Genomic DNA, 19,538 nt, shown 5'->3' on the forward strand with positions numbered 1-19,538 from the left:
GCGGAAATTTACTATACATAAAAGATGAATTGTAAATAAGGTTTTAATGTTCAATTTGACAGAAAAATGTAATTGAGGTTTTATATTTAAGTTTCAAGATTAGCTGTACTATTAGTTATCATAATTAAGACGCCACAAATGTATACAGCTTGAATTAAGGACATTTTGTATGTAAATTTAAACATAAATGCACTTAATCTCTGCATTTAATTTTTCTGATCAACAAACATAAACCACACTGAAATGTAAATGGAGGGTCTGATATTGGCCGATATTTATCAGCAAAGTGATAAATCCGTGCAAAAATATTTAAGTACGTCAATCATGTTTGCACCAACGGACTTTGACATTTGTGCTTTATACAATCATTTTAAAGACACCAAAGTAAGAAAAAGGTTTGCACCATTTATTAGTCAGTTTATGCGTCACAATACAAGGATTGATGACAGCGTCCTACCCTGAAAGACTCTTAATTCAAAATAAATAGTGTAAAGAGAACAACATCCCATTGATGTGGTTAGTATCTAGAAAAAAAGAAATAAATGAAGAGACATGAAAAAATCTGTTTCTTTTCATTATTTAGAAAAAAGCAGATTCATATAAGAAAGTCATATAAACACCTTTTGTGTTACCCCATAGTCTATTACATGGTTGAGATGAATGATGTTTTGATTTAGCCGGGACTCATCTTCACCTCTGGCCTGATGCCTTCATTCGACAAAGGACTGGTGTGGACATAACAGAGCCACACTGATGAAACCAAACGCTGCGCCCTTACAGTCTTTCCATATGTAACACATGTAATATGAGAACGCCCTCAGTGTTTTTCTGCTGAACCAGAATGGAGGGCACTTCTATAACTTCCACCTTTACCTCTTTCACGGTTCCAACAAGGCATCAAACATTTGTCTGCTCCATACATTTGTGATAAAAGTCTTTCAGGAGGCCTTCCATTTTTTAGCTGTTTCACAACAACACGGACAAGAGAAAATCAACGGTACAGTCTCCATGCCGCGCCCTCAGGGTACTCCTTTATTGAACAACCTGAAATTCTAGCTATCTTTGGGGTAATGTCTTTGTGTTTAGTCTTTGAGAGAAAGAAAGGCACAGTCTGCGGCGCAGGATTAGACGAAGAGTTCAGTCGAAGTGCTTGGTTGCTGAATTCCTCTCAAGGGAGCAGAAAGTAGCGCACATTGTTGAGGTTTCTTTTCCGTTACATCAGATAAAGACCTCTTTTTTTCCCCCTCTCTCTCTCAGTGGCTGGGCCTGCAGTTCCTGAGGCAGGGCAGGCAGGCGGGCGAAATGAGACGTCTGCAGCTGCGAGTAACAAAAATAAAAGAGCAGAACCAAATCTGGTATTTTCAGCACTTGGCATTGGGAAACACCAGCAGCAACAGGCACAATGGAATCTGGTGTTTTGTGGTCCGGGACAAACCATGCTGAGAGGTTTACTGTCCACACCCAAATCCCCCCCCCCACACACACACTTCACACTTTGAAATGTGTTGCCTTTGGCGATCTGAAAGGCTCGCAGGAGGCTTTGAAAGACTGAGGGAGAAGCTTTGACAGATATGCTGTCTGTGATCATCCAGCCATGTCAACACAGGCACTTATTCTCCGGGTTTTGTCTGTATTAATTACAAGTCGGGGGAGATTACATTTTCTGGCGAATACCTCACTGAGGGACAGAGCTGATGCAAAGACAGAAGCGCAAACCACAGCCACGACTGGAGTGTTATCAGAGCGCCAGGGAGGAGCAGAGATACTGTATCTGACTCCTGACATGCTTCAGCCCATTTGGTCAACCGCAAAGATAAACTGGCTGCGCTGTGGAATGAACCTTCTCTTCGAGGCGATAAAAGCCGCGTGCAGTTCAGCGCTGGGCACAGCACCGGTCCCGTGCAGATGAAGAGTGTTCAACTTCACAGAAACAAAGCTGCTTAGGCTGGCTTCTGGTACTAACACAGGTTTATGGAGCATGAGAAGTCAATACATTAGAGCTATATAAAAACAATTATATGGTTTACCCTGGAGGGAAAGGTTTTCCTCTCCCAGTTGAAAATAATATACATTTGCAGCAGATAAAACAAAAACAAACAGAGGTAGCTAATTAACCAAACAGTAAAATAACAATTCTATACTAAGAAAAAACTGGTTTACATTTACTATTGATTGATATGAATCCACAACATATTATTACATAATATGAACTAAATGTCTGCCATAAAATAAGCTAGCCCTCCTGCTCATGCCTACGGTTTATAAGGTCATCTTCAATTTATTCAGAGAGACATTCCTCTTATATGCTAAAGTTTTATGCTATAAAAGAAGCAGATAATCTCCTCGACACAGAAGAAATCAATATGAATAAATGTGAATTCATGCACAGATTCAGGAACCTATATGGGCCAATGCATTTACGCATGATTCTTAAGCTTAATAAAATGTTCTACGGCCCTCGTGTCAACACAATTTTTGGAGTCGTTCAGAAGATTTGTTTACTTGAGATTATCGTAGGAGACCAAACATCTTTCTTGCACAATTTGTAGCCACGAGCAAATAAATAATTACAATCAATAACGGATGACCTGTTCGGATTCGTTTTTTAATCCAAAAATGAATCTATTATTGAAAAAAAATTGAAATGTTATTTGACCTCCACTTCCTGATGCATTCCTCAGGAGTGTTATTCCTCAAGGGTTTTATTTAGTTCAGAGCTCAAATCCCCTCTGTGGGTTTCACAGCCCATCTGCTTTGCAGCGTCTGGAATCCCATCAGTAGTTGCGCATGCTGAAGAAGCCCACGCTGGTCGGTGACTCCTTGACTGTGACAGTAACTAGATTAGCGGTGACATCCGTGACAAACACATGCTCTATCAGACTACGTGTGGGCTTCCAGTCCTGGTTCAAGGAGAGATCCTGTCCGATGAAGGAAGAATCTTGGTCAGAGTCCGAGCTGGTCTCCTCTTCACCTGTGCTCATGTCGTTCGTTTTGGCTTTCTTGCCGTCTTTGAAGGCCGCTCTCTCCGGTTGGCTCTGGGCCTCTGCGGGGGATTTGTGCACGGTGCTCTTCTCCAGCCTGCCTTGGACTCTAGAGGCCTGGATTTCAGACGGCTCCTTGACCTTGTCTGCACCCGGCTGGTTCTTTCTGGTCAGCGGCCTTCCCAGGGTTGCTGGACTCTTGGGAGCATTGTAGTCCTTGTTTTGTGCGACAGTAGTTTTCCTCGCCGGGTTTGTTGCATTTCTCAGGCCCGACACTGGCGTGGCACCATTCCCAGGAGCACTGTTGCATTGCACTGGTTTGCTCTGAAGGTTAAGCGGCTGGGGGCCAGAACCTGGATTGGAGGAGGCGCTCTTAGTTGGTACAGAAGCGACTGCTCTGGTGTTGGGTAACCGCTGCAGCGCTGACACGGGGGCCTGGGCTTTCTTTTGTCCATTGGGGGAGCTCAGTGTGTGCTGAGTGGTGCCTTGAATGGGGTGTTTGGATGTATTCAAATTCAACGCTGCCACCCCTTTTGATTTACCAGCAGCTGTGTTCAAATCCAGACCTGCCCCGCCGCTCATGCTGGAGATTGACAGTTTGCCCTCAGTGAGGCTCCTGCTCTGGCTGGATTTGTTCAGAGGGAGGGAGGCAGGTTGGACGGATTTTCCAGATCCCGCGGAGCTCACTGAGTTTTTAACAGCCCCTCCCGGGGTCGGAGAGCCCCTGCTCGGACCACCCGGTGTCTCCCGACCGGAGTTCCGATGGAAACCCATGAAGGTGAAGCTTGCTGGGTGAACAGGCTTTTTGATTGCTCCTGGGAGATCTGTATCTTTCGACGTCTTCAGGATTTTGCGAAGGCCTTTGTTCTGCTGGAACTCCTTGGGGTCGGGAGTCAGTGGTTTCCTGCTCCGCTTCTTCGGGGGCTCCGGTTTCGCCACGACGATCTGGGCCTTCTTCTGCGGGACGGGATGGTCTCGTGTTCGGAGACTCTGGGTCGCCGGCTTGACGCTACCGTCTTCATCGTCGTCGTCTGATGAGGACGAAGAGGACGAGCAGGAAGATGAGGAATCGGAGGATGATGACGATGAGCCAGATGAAGAGCTGCTGGATTTTGGAGCATCAGGCACATTTTCCTAAATCCAAAAATGAACATTAGTTACCTTGTACTGATCACTCAAAGTAGATAGCTTTAATTTGTTAAAGCTTTAAATAGAACTCACAAGGATTTTCCGTGGTCGTCCTCTGGGTCTTTTCCCTTTCTTCCGTAACAGGAGCTCCTTTTCTTGCTCTCTATAAAAAATCAAATTGAACAAATGCTGAATGTGGGAATGATCAGAATTCAATGACTAATTGTGCGACTGCTTTGGACTAAATTTAAAACGGAGCATTAGTATTGCCAACAATGTTCAAATTAAATGATAGCATCTTAATCAATAAAGAGTATTTTTTGTTACCACCAGCATCACAACTACATCTTACAACCGTGCCTTTCAGATTGAGTTTCCTGATGGAAATGAATTATGAACAGGGTTTAAAATGAGGAAAGGTAGTGACTGCCTGGGAAATGTTTGCACAGGAATGTGGAAATAATGTGTCAGACAACACTCGCTACCTTAATGGATAGGACCAGCCGCTGGTGCGATAATATCTCGATAAGGACACTTACCTCTTTTTGAAGGCAGCCAACAGTCTCGGGTCAAGGATGTTTTCTTGGGGTTCCCAGCTGTTATGTCTGAAATCAATTGATGTGATGAGTGTTAGTCAAAATAAAGAAGCTAAAGTGGCCCTGCAAGATTAAATGTATCCTTCAGCCTCGGCAGCGAGGACCCTTAAATGTAGGGCGGCTTCGAGTTACATAGACGATGGGTGAGTTCAGCGCAGGCCTCTATAAACAAGGCGGTCACATCAGTAGCAATACATCAACACAACCATCAACAAACTTGAGAGCAGATCATCTGGTGCCATCACAGTTAACTGAAGTAGTGATATTTCCCTCGGCGATTAAGTACAGTCAATTGCATGACATTATATTTCATGACATGAAGTTAAAGGAGAAACATTTCTGCTCCAGATAAACAAAGAGTACAGATGGATAGACATTAGAAGAGCAGTTAAGATACAGTAATAACTCTGTGATAACGTTATGAATAATTCGGTATGTTCAGAAGTGAGTTGAAACTCTTTTTTAGTATCAGTTATATGATGTGCACCATCTAATTTAACAGTCCATCTAGGACCTTTTGTCTATTTTGAGTTAAATTAATTTGACAAGAAGGAAACAAAACACACAATAAACAGTTAAATATGACTTTAAATGATTAGCAGTTGCCTAACCGATTCTCCATAGATACCACGGAAACGTGAAAGTCGGATACTTTGACAGACGACAATATGAACAGTCATGAAATTGTCGGTTTGTATTGTGTCTAAAATGTTTTGAAAATAACACAATGTGTATTTTCCACAGAGTTTATCCAGCTGTGCAGAGATAGGTGCTGAATCCTTGCGCCAAGATAAAATACAAAAAGCTCCATGATCAGTTTTTAGCCAGCTCCTTATCTCAATTATATGTTTTTTTCTTCAACTGTTTCCTTGAGTATTGCACTTCAGAAAGGCTAAATATCACTTTTTGGATGTTTATATATATATATATATATATCATATTATATCACTGAATTTCTAAAAGAGAGAAACTGGACGATTTGATACATTTTCGGTGAAATATCAAAAAAGCTTGTCTACAACTTGCTACTAAGTCACTTTCAGTTTTGTTTCTTTTTCTTATCATAGTGAAGTTAGCCGCGGAGAAAAAAACAACAACTGTTAACGTGATGTGGGGTGAAAAAACAGAAATATGATTACACCATGGAAGCTCAGCCAAATGAATGGGAAATCGTGAATATAGCAAGTTTGTTGTTCTTGTCGCAACACAGCACTGAGTGCAGTTTAGATCAACAACAAAACAAACACTATTCTGCAGTTGTGTTGCACCTGTACATTATGTACAGGTCACAGTGCTGTTTTGTAAAGGGTCAGGTTTACTGCAGCTGCTTTTCCTGAAGCGATCTGAACTACATGCATGTGTAATGACCTTTCTCCTCATCACTTGTAGCTGAATAGCCTATTCTGATCGACCCCCACCCTCTCTCTCACACACACGTACACACTCTCTCTCACACACACACGTACACACTCTCTCTCACTCACTCACACACAAACACACACACAAAGGATGTGGTTCTAACAGAAAGCCATGGAGCTGGCAGGCAACGCCGAGCATTGATGGTGGATTACAGCAACAATGTGGAGTGAAGAGAAAAAGGACAAGTGACAAGAAATGAAGTCAGCGCGGAGTCTCACGCACAGCGACACAGGCGATGAGCTAAAGACATATGGAGGAAAAATAACAACTTCACAACACAGAGTTATGTAACGAGTCCAGCGTGACATTAAGTTGCTAAGAAGCTAACATCAAAGCCAAAATCCACGCGATTTTACGAATTTTTTTTTTTGTATCTTTCCAATGCGAGTCGCAAAAATAATAAAACTTGCCTCAAGTCTTCAAAAAACATTAGACATCACGATTATCTGTATAATTACACATATGAAACTCTAGAACAAGCAGTTTGGTGCAGCGTTAAAAAAAAGATTGAGTGTTTGCCTGTAGCCAATTTCTCAAATTTGAGGTGTAATGAACAAAAGAAAGGAAAAGCAGAGGCGGACGGCTGGTGCTGTATTTCCAAATAAACTGGCCTCGGGAGCTCGAAACCTCACGGATGGTTAGTCCCGGTGTAAACTCAATGGTTCGGGCAGAAAAAGAAACGAGCGGAGTGGCGGGGAGTCGCAGGGAAAGCAACAAGCGACACGCTGGTTGTTGTTGTTTTCATTGTTTCGGCGCTGAGCTGCTCCACTTGTACTTACTTGGATGACCATCCCCTCCACTTGACGAGGAACTCCAACTTTCCCTGAAAGAGAAGCGGGACAGGAAGAAGCTTCGTGAACAAGTCGGGAGAAAACAAACGAGTCGTTCGGATGGAGTTGCGACGGTTCTCGGCTCTGACCTTTCTCAGGCGCTTGTTTAAAATGCACTCCGCATCAAAGACCTGCTCCCCGACGGCGCTCAGCTCCTCCATGTCTGCCTGCAATAAGAATCCTTCACCAAAAGACGAGGGCGGCCAGCAGCCAATCAAACGCAGGCTCGGGCATCACCGGAACTGTGGAGTCTTTCCTTCAGAATAAGGGTTGTCATAGTTGATGAGCACTGATGATAATGGTGGTAATAATGTACCATACTGGTCCGAAGAGGTAACATCTGGAGGAGAATAATTTTTTTATTTATTTCAGTGCAGGTTTATTTAAGTCCCTAAAAATAGGGGAGCTTCTAAGGGAGTTTTGGGGCCTCAGACAAAAGGGATCTGAGGCTGCTGTACATGGAACCCACACAAATATATATAAGAAACAAAAAGCACATATTAAACATCAAATTACATAGAGAGCTATTACATGTCTGTAAATTAACTTAACAAATAGTGCAGGACATATCATTTCTTCTTCATCTCCTTCTTTATCTAAGATATACATCGAGCCAAAGCTTCCTACAAAAAGGGACATTTTCATATAGGAACCACATAATTCCAGTGTTTGTGTTAATGTGTATTTTTTATTTATTGGAAATGAAAATGATAATGACTGAACAGTATGATAGTCTTGTGAAATTCGTAACCGGAAGTTCTTTGAGTCTGTGCGTCACTTGACACTATCATGCTAAGAGAGGCGGGTAACTGAGAACGTGTTCAATGAATTTTGTCCCTCGGCAGATACCGTCGTCTGATCGAAACATGAAGTACAGATATGGTCGTGATAAAGTAAGGCTTTGTTTCCAAATCAGACCTTAAATCACAGATATCATACAAGTATGTACATTTGCTACTTTTATTTTTATTCTCAAATTTTATTAAACTTTTGTAATTTAGTCATAATAAGATACATATTTGCTATGTAAGGTCCCATGGGCTTTTAATTCATGGCACAATCGAATAATGTACAAAAAAATAGGTCAAAGTAGACATTTTCACGTTTTTTCCACGTTTAATAACAACATGCTATTAAACAGTAAAGTACATACATACCACGTTTACTATGTATTAGACGATTCCTCAAATTATTAACCAAAGTAAACACAAAGTGAATCAATGAGGTATTTATTTTATTCTCTCCTCTCGTATGTGTTAATTATTTCAATGTCCATTTTGAACTAAAAATCTGAATTTTTAAAAAGGTTATTTGTGCAATTAGTATCTGTTGATTCCTCAGGACCGATGAGAAATAATCAGCTGGTTCTCCATCTCACACTGAAGTCTTTTTGGTGCGCTGATCAAAGTGCAGTTTGTTTTGTATTTTCTTTTTCTGGGAGATCCTGCACACTTCCCGATCTGAAAAACAGAAAGGTACAAAAAGCCACATTGTGGGTATTGAAATATGTATTTATCTGACCAAATATTATTTGAATTTGACACAAGGAAATAGGCTTCTTTTGAATTACTTTGTCATTACCTTTTGTTCTTGCGTTTTCTTTTGAGTATTTGGTGGGACGTCACAACAACAAGAACTACAGCAAGAAATCCAGCCACTGCAGCGATTCCAGTCAAGGTGTTTGACAGGACACTCCTATTTTCCCCTGAAAAACAGAAGAACACACTCACATTTTACTTTTGTTTCTTGGAGGTTTGATGTTCTTTTTTGTTGACTCGATTTTTTGTGAAATTTTGTGCCAGCATCTGACAAGAACAACAATGTTATTTTACCCCATTTTATTAAATTGTTCTTATTCCTTTGCTTCTTCCTTAAAATACACCTGCAAACAAACCAAAGCTTCCAACATACTGTCTCCTCAAGCACTAAACTACATGAACTAACCACATGATGGTGCTATAACAACTGCTTTTAATTTAGCACAATAACTTCTTCAATATATTGCCCAGGCACCAAAGTCCTCTGCATGCTGTGAGCCCCGTCCACCACTAGAGGAGCACAAAAATACTTCAAGTAATGCATCGTACAATAAAATCTAACGAGGTCAGATTACTACTACCTTTACTACTGCTAATTACCAGCACCAATATCATAATACTGATAATTAGTAAATTCGTACATTTTGATTTCTGAGTTCAATCAATGGCAAAATCATGGCAGTGAAAACAATCTGTTTATTTGTGACAACACAGAGAGTCATATTTATATTTATTTCGAAATATTGTATGTGTATGAAATGTCTCTGTGCCATAGAGCTACACCATTGTCCAAAACTTATAAAGACACAGTTGGTTGTTTATACTGTCCCAAATACTCACTATAGCACCAACAGTGTAGTAATCCTCTGCTGAAAATAGTCCCCCATATATATTCTAATATTTCCTCCTGACTGTGTAAAGTTGTCTGACAACTACAGCTCCCATTGATGAGTTATTTGTTTTAAGGTGTTATGTTTTCAGTAGGTTTTCAGGTTTTTGGCTGTGTTTGATTTATTGGGTAGAAAAGAATATACTGAGAGATGGACACATTATTGGTTTCTGTCTTATCGTGGGTTTTATTTATAAATATAAAAAATCCTCCTTAAAGTATTTTAAAACAGACTAGTGTCATCAGATGGAGCTGTGGCTCTGGACATGTTCAAGGACGAATATATGTTAAGTCGATTAGTATGTGAAAGATCTTAATTTGATTTATTTGACAAATGGTATTTCCATCTCCTAAATTGGATCATTAAACTGAACAAAACATAGAGTAAATATAATAATATATATAATATAATGTAGACAAAGAGAAACTCTGAAGTCTACAGTTTGAACCTTGTAACTTTATATTTCCATTTTGACTTCGTGGCTTCACTTTTCCCGAACTCTCCTGGGTGAAAATATCAGCCACCACATCTTCCATGTTGGTACTTTGTGTGTATTTATACTCAACTTTACCAAGTACTTGTTTTGTTGCCAACCTGCATAAAAGCTTAAGCATATCAATAAAAAAGCAACTATAACAATGTGCTTGCACCGATGAAAGATATTCTTAGCAAGTGAGGAACATTCTTGGCAGGCTTTTCAGATGGTGTGTTCTTGCAGGGTCTCTGCAGACTCTTAAACGCTCTATAATTTAACTGTCTAAAAGTTAATGATCTAAATTTCAACCCTTACAATGTTATCAGTATGTTAAAATGTTAAATACTGTTATGCTAATGCTCACTACTTTCCTCACACTTTAAGTTATGGTTTTTTTCCAGGTGAAAAGTTTCGAGAGCCATGCATTGTTAATGTTTAACGTTTCAATTATTAAAAAGTGACAGGGCAAGAAAAACAACAGCATAGAAAGTTTTACTGCGTCAAACTAACAGACAACTCTTCATACTTAACCAAATATATAAATACGATAAAAACCCTATAGAACAACTAATAGTGATAATAAAAAAAAATGGATGCCCTGTGATGCCTCTATGTGTCGGAGTTTACATACACTAGCAGCTGAAATAACACAACAAACATGACCTATGTGGAACTGATAACTACATATCTCTATCTATATCATATCTACACAAAAATCCTGTCAGAGTTAATCTCAGTGCAATCAGCTTGTTCCTGAGAAGGACTGTGGATATCTCTGTCTGTCCTTTGAGAGATAACTTGATGTTTCCAGGGTTAGTCTCCACTCGACTACCTCACCTTATCTTCAATTATGTGGGATGTACTCTAAGTAATTCTTTCATATCCGTCGTACTTGACATAGATCCTCATTCATCATGATCCTGAGAAGTTTTGCATTTTTGCCTGAGTAAATTCGGTCTCGGCAGCAGACAGATCTCAGTGTTTTGACTTCCTTTCCGGTCCGGATCTATTTTTTCCGTCTCAACCTGCAGTAGCTCTACCTCCGGTATGGACTTACTGTACATAACTTTGGAAATGATGGATGAATGGCCCAGTAATGAAGGAGCAGGTGCTGGAGTGACACACTTTTGAGGCCACAGGGGGAGGCTCATTAGTGTGATACAAACTCACCCTGAGTACCAGTGCTCGTAACCAGCATGTTTCTGGTGGCGTTCAGGTGGCCGTCGTTGACCTCCGGCTCGATGCCCAGGATGTGACACATCAGAGGGTAGATGTTCACCGACTCGAAAGGTCCCACCTCCAGGTTCTTGCGAAACGCCGGACCCACTGCCCTGAAGAAGGGCTTCATGTCCATGTCTTGGTTGTCAAAGCCGTGCTCGCCCTTGTGGAACTGCACCGGGAAATACTGCAGGGGACACATGGGGACAGTAAAACCACTCATTCAACCCATTAAGATTAAATTAGACTGCTTCTCTTCAGCCAGTGATTTTAGTGGCAGGAGATCACACGTCAGAGTTCACTCAGCTTGGCCTGTTCTCTGATTTGCCTGCAGAGGGAGCTATTGGCCAAGTCAAAGAGCAGTTTCCGTACTGTAGAATGGCGCCCTCACTTTTCTTTGTGACGGACGAAAGGGGCTGACTGAGAATTTGAATCCATCTCTAAAATGACCATTTACATAAAATACATGCAGTCGTTTGATATTTTTCTCCTGTATAAGTTAAGCTTATTAAAAAAACGGATATAAATATATATATATATATATATATATATATATTATACATATATATATATATATATATATATGTATAAAACCCTGTTATCTGTACTATTATGTAAGGGTCTCACCACTCGGGTCCTTCCCTGGGATCAAACTAGAAGCAGTTTAAGCGACCATAAAGAGAGAGGAGAAAGAGTCAGATAATGCAGTAGTGTCTGCGGCCGGTCAAAAGACTGATGACCCACTTCATCAGTCGATTCAGAGGACTGATTATTTTCCTCATCGTCAGCACATGGAGACCTTTTATGATTTCAGTAAGTCACTCTTTAAATGAAGCTATGATTCGATGTTTCTCAGAACTGACGGACACATGCAGCTGCAAAGTTGAGGGAGCTAGAGTGGAGCCCAAAATGAAAATGCTAATTTTGAATTTCGAGGCGTGAATAGCCTCATGAAGCATTTGAGAGCGCTGCATGTCATCAGCCTGGCCTGGATTATCCCAAGGACGTGCAAATTCACTTGATTAAAATTTTAATGTACTAAGATTAGAATTTAACGCCTTGTTAGAGAGAGTCCAGTTTAACCAATTTCTACAAGGAAAAGGCAGCTGGTAATTTGAGTATTTCTGTTGTCAAAACTTAATTGTATTTCTAGAATAACCAGACAGGCTCTTCAGATCATTTCATTGTTTCTTTATCTGCACTAGTTATCAGAGCCGGTCATTTATATATATATCCAGTAAAGTAGGTCATAATTAACCTGACTGTTAATTTGATTGTTAATAAATGACGAATACAGCTACAGCATCATGTGACAGTGTTGACTCACTGTAATGTAACATTTTGCTGCACTCTGTAACTTGGCACGTTGGTGGGCACAAATCACATCAGGTCTTAACTCTAACTTTAAAGTGTAAATCAGTTAGACTTGCAGGGACCAGAACGTCCCCCTGGGAACCCTGGAGAATTGGATCTGGACTTTCTTTAAAGGTTTGCTTTAACATGCACAACGCAGAAGGAGATTCTCAACAGCAACAATTCCTCCGCAGGTTTCAGGCAGAGACAGAATGTAACCTGTTCATTCTGCTGTGGAGATCACATGTTGTTGTTTATCAGCGCAAACTCGCTTGATGTTTGTGGTGCCGCTTATTCATGCAATTATATTTGTTTTATTTTTGTTTTAAATTTGCATCTGCCACATGTAAGAAGCGTCATCAACCCCCCAGCTCCCTCTCAGTGACTGGGGATCCCCTGCTTTTCGACTTCTGCAGACTTTCTGTGAACTCTTTAGGATGGGGCAAGGTGGTGGAAGTCTGCAGAAACTCCCAAGGCTCTCCCTCGGACATTCGCGTTCCCACAGGACAAAGTCTGGAGGACCTGCAGAGTTCACTGCATTTCTAAAATCAGTTTAAGTCAGATATGCCAGAAAACACATGTGATTTGTCTGATCACTAGATATACAAGTTATATGAACAGTTTTCCTCATTGTTAAGGCTCTAAAGAGCTCCATTATCACAACCTCCCCCAGCATCAACATGTTTGTTCTCAGAAACCCTCTGCACTGGCCTCTAGTGGATGCTTAATGCCAATGCAATGGAAGTAAGCTAGCGCGCATATTTTTTTTTGTACAAAGACGCAGCACCAATTTGTCTTTACTCGTCTCTGTAACATCCTAATTCTTTAACAAGCACAATATAACAAGAAAACATGATGTTGCTCTGTCCTCTCACCCCATTGATCACGTATCCGGGGTCGGCCCATAAAATGATGGGCAGGATACGATCATTTTTGGCGAAGTGGAGGTGCTCGGGCATCTCCTCCTTCTTGTAAACGTGAAGGTGTGGATGGGCGCCCTTCAAAGCGCTGTACACCGTCTCCAGCTTGCCCGGCTTTGGCAGAAGCATCCCGGAGGGCCCGAAATCCACCAGGTGAAACGCCACGTCCCTGAAGGAGAAGCCCGGAATGGCGGACAGGGTAATCTCCTCCACCAGACCGTTGCGGTACACGTTGCTCATGCCGTGGTCTGCTGTGACGATGATGTTCAGGCTGTTGGTCAAGCCGTGAGTTTCAGCTGCGTGTCGAATGTAGCCCACAGTTCTGTCAACCTGCTTGACCATCTCCTGGCGCTCCGGGGAGTCTGGGCCGTATCTGTGGCCTGTGCCGTCTGGCTCGCCAAAGTACATGGACACAAAGTCCAGATCCTGGTCCCTGAACCAGCCCATCACCTTGTCTGAGTTCTCTCTCCACGCCGTCTCATTCTTGTAGTTGTAAAGAATGGGCTCCACTTCCCGCACCATAGCAACTTCTCCCTGGTAACTGGAAGATGTGCCGGGAAAGTGAAGAGAGCCAGCTTTCAGGCCCTTGAGAGGTAGGAGAGAGAAAGTGCACATGTTAACGTCACTCGTGCGTCAACATGCAAGGAAATCTAATTACTACATTTTCAGGAATTCTCTCAAACATACATAATTGAACTCTACATCTGTGGCCAATTGAACAAGGTTTACACTTTGGCTGTGAAAATACTTTGCAGGCTCCTGTCATTTTCTAACATGAACTCTGTCTAGAAAATGAGGTCGAGTTTTCCTTTCACCTCTGAGGAACAGAGCAGGAGATTGTTTGGGTCAACAGGAACATGTCAGGTGAGGGACGGCTATTGGGCAGAGCAAGCAGGACATTTTCTTTCCAAGTTGTCGTCTTTATCGGCAGCGTCTAAGTGTTAGGCTCCTCTTTTTCCTTCCGAGACATATTTTTTCTGTTAGGAGCACCATCAACATGTCCACTCGCTCTCTCTGTCCCAGACATTTTACCAGGGGGCCCGGCAGGAGAGGTTCCGGTAAATGGCTGGAGCAACTGACTCTGACATTCTCACACACACAGCACCTCTGTAAATATTTCAGGAAAGTGACGGACTTCGGTGCATGTCTGAAAGCAGCTTAACCGTGGTGATCTATATCAGAAATCATTCAGCAGGATTTGACCGTTATTTGGTCGAGAGAATTGGTTTCTTATATTGCAAAAGGCTGAATGGTCTCTCAGAGATAATATGGAAATTGCGCCACACAGACCTGTCTCTGCGCTGTGATCCAGATCGGCAGAGAGCCATTGTCCCACCACTCATTCACAAACAGGGTCTGATAGTACGGCTTCTTCTCCGTGGTGGTTGTGTTGAACCACATGTTGTGGATTACCCCGTGATTCTCAACGTAGAGGCCTGGAGGGGAGAATCGCTGTCAGTCGGCTTGCACTCATTATTCATAGCGTGGCACATTCACATTAAGAATTCTATCAACTTAACAGGCTGAGTGGCATGACGCTTTTGGACAAGGTCTTACGACCAACTTCGGAGATTATAGGAATTTAATTTCAAGGAAGTTAAATTTCTTTTAGCTGGCACTGATGATTTGAGAGTCAAAATCAGAAAGGGAGCAGAGAATTCTTCCCTCAGTCATCCAAGCATAATCATCTTACTCAGCTATAAAAGCTGTTGGACTCTGGGACATTCAATTACAACTAATTCCCTTTACCCATGGCTTTTTTCGGTCCTCGCAAAGTAATCTCAGAGTGGTTTCCTTTTCCGTCATGATATGCAGATCCCCTGTCTACTGGGAGCCCTGCCGTAGAAAATGAAACTCTTTACCTGTCAAGAGGGTAAAGTGTGTCGGACTGGTGATGGTGAGGTACGGAGGTGTGATATACTGGGCCTTGACTCCATCCATAGCCATTTGGTCGAGGTTCGGAGTGTCTACATCGCGGTCGTAATCCCACCGGAAGCCGTCGAAGGAGATCAGCAGCATTCTCTGTCTCTGTTTGTTTACCGGAGCACCGAGGGCGGACAAAGCCCACAGGAGACAGAGACATTTTGTCCACATCATGGCGAACACTGTCGCTGCACAGATCTTGACTGACTCCTCTGTCCTACAGCTCAAAGTTTCGTTCACATGAGGATCCTCCTCGTGCCTTCCCACCTGGGGTTTCTGAAGGCAACATGTTCTGAGCAAAGTTTCAACAATTTATCTTATCTCATAGATTGGACGGGCTTTATCTCAGCACTTTAGTGCGTGCAGCCCAGTGGTGTTTATGAGCCGATTTTACGGCTGGGAGTTGTGTTCACAGTGAGTTCTCCTCTGTTTTGCTCTTGAGGATTGCCAGTAAAACAGATTAATCTCCCTGGGCATCGCGGCTGTTTGTTTCCCCCCAGCTCGCTTGTTGATGCTGTCTTTCTGTTAGTCTGCCTGCCCGTCAGTGTGCCGCAGCTTTTTTGTGAATCACTGACAATGGGGAAATGACACTTTGATGGGTTTCACCTTGAGTTGGGATGGTGCATGATTGATCTGACACCGGGAAAATGAAGAGGAAAATGAGAGTATATATCTGCACGTCGGTCGCCAATAGTCTCTGTGGGAGAAAGGACCCTAATATTCATATTCATTTTAATAACTCTAATGTGTATATTGGCCCCAGGATGTTTTTAAAAGATCCTTTAAAATCGACATAGATTTTTTTTCTTTTCTTTTAGCAATGGCCATGACGATGGACATTCTATTATAAATGAACCGCAGCCTCCTCTGTGTCTCAGCTCATATCACACTCACTGTTCTTATCCAGATATACATATATATCACTTCGTTGTGATGTAACCTTATCAACGTCCATCAAATTGCTAGACAAGCTCTTCAAATTTGTTCTTTATTGTGTATGTCCTTGGCAGAGGTTCAAGGGAATTGTCTAATCTTTATGGAGATAAGGGATAACATTCATCAGCTTTCATTTACCTCATTCATATTCATTAGCTTTCTCATGTTAACTCTATATGCCCGTCGTCCACTGTCAGCAAGATTTGCGGGAGTGTTTTGGACTGCCGAGACCAGTGCACGTCTCACACTTCTGCGATGAGAACTTTATCAAACACACACACTCTGAACTTAAGGGGCAGGCAAACTTTTTCCAGCAATCTTCACCCGGCACATAATTTCCAGAGTTCTTGGGGAAGAAAAGTGAGGTGTTTGACTTTAGCACTCCCTGCTGCCCATACACAACCAGTGCACTTCACGTATCACAGCTGGAAAACCACAACAGATTCATCCGTTTGACAATGTGCAGTGATGATACACAAGTTAAGAACTGTGTGTTCCCCAGGCTGAACATAAAGTATCATTGTATAGCTTCTGCTAACTTTGATAGAGTCTTGGAACCATCTATACAAATTTACATTCTGTAAATATCAGTCAATCTTCTGATATATGTTAAACAAAATACCTCTGATTCTAATCATTCACCATAGAGAAATGAAAAGGAGTCAACCCAAGTCTTACTTGAAAGGATTTTTTCTTTTCTTTTTTGTGTCCTTCTTTTGCTATCTTGTGTTGGGTACTCTTCACTCCACACGCTGTCTCATTTACAGTTGGTGTACTCATCTAATATGACGTTTCCTCTCCACTGAACCTTCATCTTGTACCAAAATTACACCAGATCCAAACACAGTGCTATGGACCAAGCTAAAAGTCTAAAAGTTTCTCAAACATGTTTTCTGTCAATGCAGGTAGTTCTTATTGGACTGATGTTTGTTAAAGTGTTTCTGATAAGTTTGGTTCTTTGATCATATAGACATAGGGTGAGACCTCATGATTGGCAGCTGAGACTGACGTGCAGCAGTTTGAACATGTGTATCGTCGGGACCTTGAGACTACGACTCCGCTCTGGCTCCAAATGACGCCACCAGTGTAAGATGACAGCATTCGTATCTGAGAAATGTTGGCTTCAGTTTTGTTTTGTGAGAGGAAGTGAAGACGTGTCTTTCATCTCGATCCACAGTCTATGCACAATGCATGGATGCACGGTAAATCATCCAATCAGAGAGAAAACAATTAGTTCAGTTAATGGCTGAAGCCGTTTGAGCAAACACACACACTCACGGCCACACAAGCTTTGACAAATCAAAAGATAATGCTGAAGCTATTTCATCATGCATCAGAGAGCCTTGAAACATCAATATACCAAATGCATAATTTTCTAAAAATCAATTAGTAACTGGATACAATAGGAATGAGAGAGGAGCCGTATTCACTATTTATTGAATATATATATTTGGTAGAACCTCATGCGGTCCAAAGAATAAAGGGAGTTATAATAACCAGAATAGCAATAATATTAATAATAACGACAATAGTAATAATGATTATGAATAATGATAACGATAAACCTCTCAGCTCAAAGTGCTTCCCATAAATCAGAACAACAGTAGCTTAAAACAGAACATATTAAGATGTTAGGACAATAAAATGTATGAAAGAAGATTACAACAAAAGAAAATAAAATTATTCAAAGAGCAACATCATACGAATATAAGTTTGTAACAGTTCTTTAAATATGTCGGCGAGAAAATGCATTTCTAATATGTACTGGGAGTAAGTTCCAAATCTTCGGTGTAATCTGGATTAATACAGGTCTAAAACCACCAGTGTTTCATTAATCAGTTGATCCAAATTTGTGGGCCCGAGATTGGAGGTAATTCTCGTTCGATTAAGGTTGTTAATCAGAAATAAATGGGCAGAAGGAAACAATCAAGAGTTTGTTCCAGTGGCTGTCCTCAGATGCATCAGTGCCACATTTAGGTGCAGTTTAATGAGTCGTTAGTCCTTTGAGATCGACATAGAAACACAAACACCAAAGGTTCTTTTAAGACTTGGTAGCCACAGAAAATATAACTGGAGACCTCAGTGTGGTATGTATGTAAGGACCTATTTTAATATTTGTGCATTAGGACTAAATTTCCCCAGAGTGGTATAAAATTATGTTTTTATTTTAACAAAATACTGCCTTGAATGTGCAAATTCCTTTTAAATATCTGAAGTCAGTAGAAGTTTTATGTATCGCACCATTTCCAAGGGTGGAGATGCTTCAGATGTGTCATTAACGATCTCATCTCACAAACAAACAAACTGTTCAACATTTGAATTTCCACAACACATAAAACGCTTAATCTTAAATCAGAATTTCTGATGAAAAGAGGAGTCAATGCCAAATGTAAAAAAAACAAGCAACCACCATCTCTTTTATAGTGGGAAATACATTTTTAACAGCATCTGTATTCTGCTCACGCCGCGTTTGAATGGCAAACTGTTTTCTCTCCCTGCTGTGACTGGAAGTAGACCATCAAGTTCATGCCAGCGTGCTGAAATCGATGTGTTTTGAATTGTGAGCAAACAAACTTTTGATGCATGAGTGGCTCATTATCGGGTTACATGCAAGCAAGTCCAAGCGTAAAACTTCAAACCGCAGGAAAACTCCACTGGAGGTGTTATTATTTTCCCATTAGCAAATTACATGTACGGGAGGAAACGTCCATAACAAATTGGACACACAATTCATGATAAACAAATCATTTAGCTGATTATTCTGTGAATTATACACACAAATAAACATTCTCTACTTGGAGTTTGGTGATATTGTTTTTCCAAGTTTCTACATTTTTGCCAGCGTTTCAAATATTTGTTATTATTGATTAATTTGTAAAAGGCACAGGTTATGACCCCAATAATTTAGACCTAACTAGATTGATGAATTGATATTTGTTACTTCAGTAAACCATTTTGTTGTTATGTTACTAAAGTGTGACTGTTGCCTATAATGAATGTCAACTACCTGCTCAGCACCATACAGCAGGCACCGGGTCAGAGATGTAAGGACAAAGCAAAGGTTTTAGACCGGTGGAGACCAAAAAACTGAAAAAAGAGACTATTCAATTTAATTTGATATAGTGACCAGCAATCTCAGATCCCATAGGACAATGACCAGTATTTTGACCAGTATTTTGGAAACACCGGTATAGACAGTGGATATTCAAATCAAAACTCTATACTTCATTCACCCTACATACTGTTTACAGTCCGACGAAACACAAGAAAATTCTGATGACTTAAAAATATGTTAGCCTATGCATTTGGGTCAACGTGTTCTACTTCCTTT

General features: G+C 41.2%; 2 protein-coding genes across 2 annotated transcripts; both read right to left on the minus strand.

Annotated features, from left to right (window-relative positions):
* Nucleotides 1-385: 385 nt before the first annotated feature.
* Nucleotides 386-7,128, minus strand: cbx2 (chromobox homolog 2 (Drosophila Pc class)). Its single transcript, XM_062408813.1, has 5 exons — nucleotides 7,044-7,128; nucleotides 6,904-6,947; nucleotides 4,649-4,714; nucleotides 4,203-4,272; nucleotides 386-4,115 (listed from the first exon to the last, which is right to left on the minus strand). Exons 1-5 carry the CDS (start codon nucleotides 7,113-7,115, stop codon nucleotides 2,775-2,777), a joined length of 1,593 nt encoding a protein of 530 aa, XP_062264797.1. The 5' UTR covers nucleotides 7,116-7,128; the 3' UTR covers nucleotides 386-2,774.
* A 325-nt stretch (nucleotides 7,129-7,453) lies between these two features.
* On the minus strand, nucleotides 7,454-15,539 carry LOC133970397 (ectonucleotide pyrophosphatase/phosphodiesterase family member 7-like). The gene is made up of 6 exons (XM_062407198.1): nucleotides 15,211-15,539; nucleotides 14,639-14,784; nucleotides 13,304-13,933; nucleotides 11,028-11,262; nucleotides 8,536-8,659; nucleotides 7,454-8,414 (listed from the first exon to the last, which is right to left on the minus strand). The coding sequence occupies exons 1-6, from the start codon at nucleotides 15,443-15,445 to the stop codon at nucleotides 8,357-8,359; spliced, it is 1,428 nt and encodes a 475-aa protein (XP_062263182.1). The 5' UTR covers nucleotides 15,446-15,539; the 3' UTR covers nucleotides 7,454-8,356.
* Nucleotides 15,540-19,538: the final 3,999 nt, after the last annotated feature.

This window comes from Platichthys flesus, chromosome 16 (genome assembly GCF_949316205.1).
Source record: "Platichthys flesus chromosome 16, fPlaFle2.1, whole genome shotgun sequence".
Taxonomy (NCBI): domain Eukaryota; kingdom Metazoa; phylum Chordata; class Actinopteri; order Pleuronectiformes; family Pleuronectidae; genus Platichthys; species Platichthys flesus.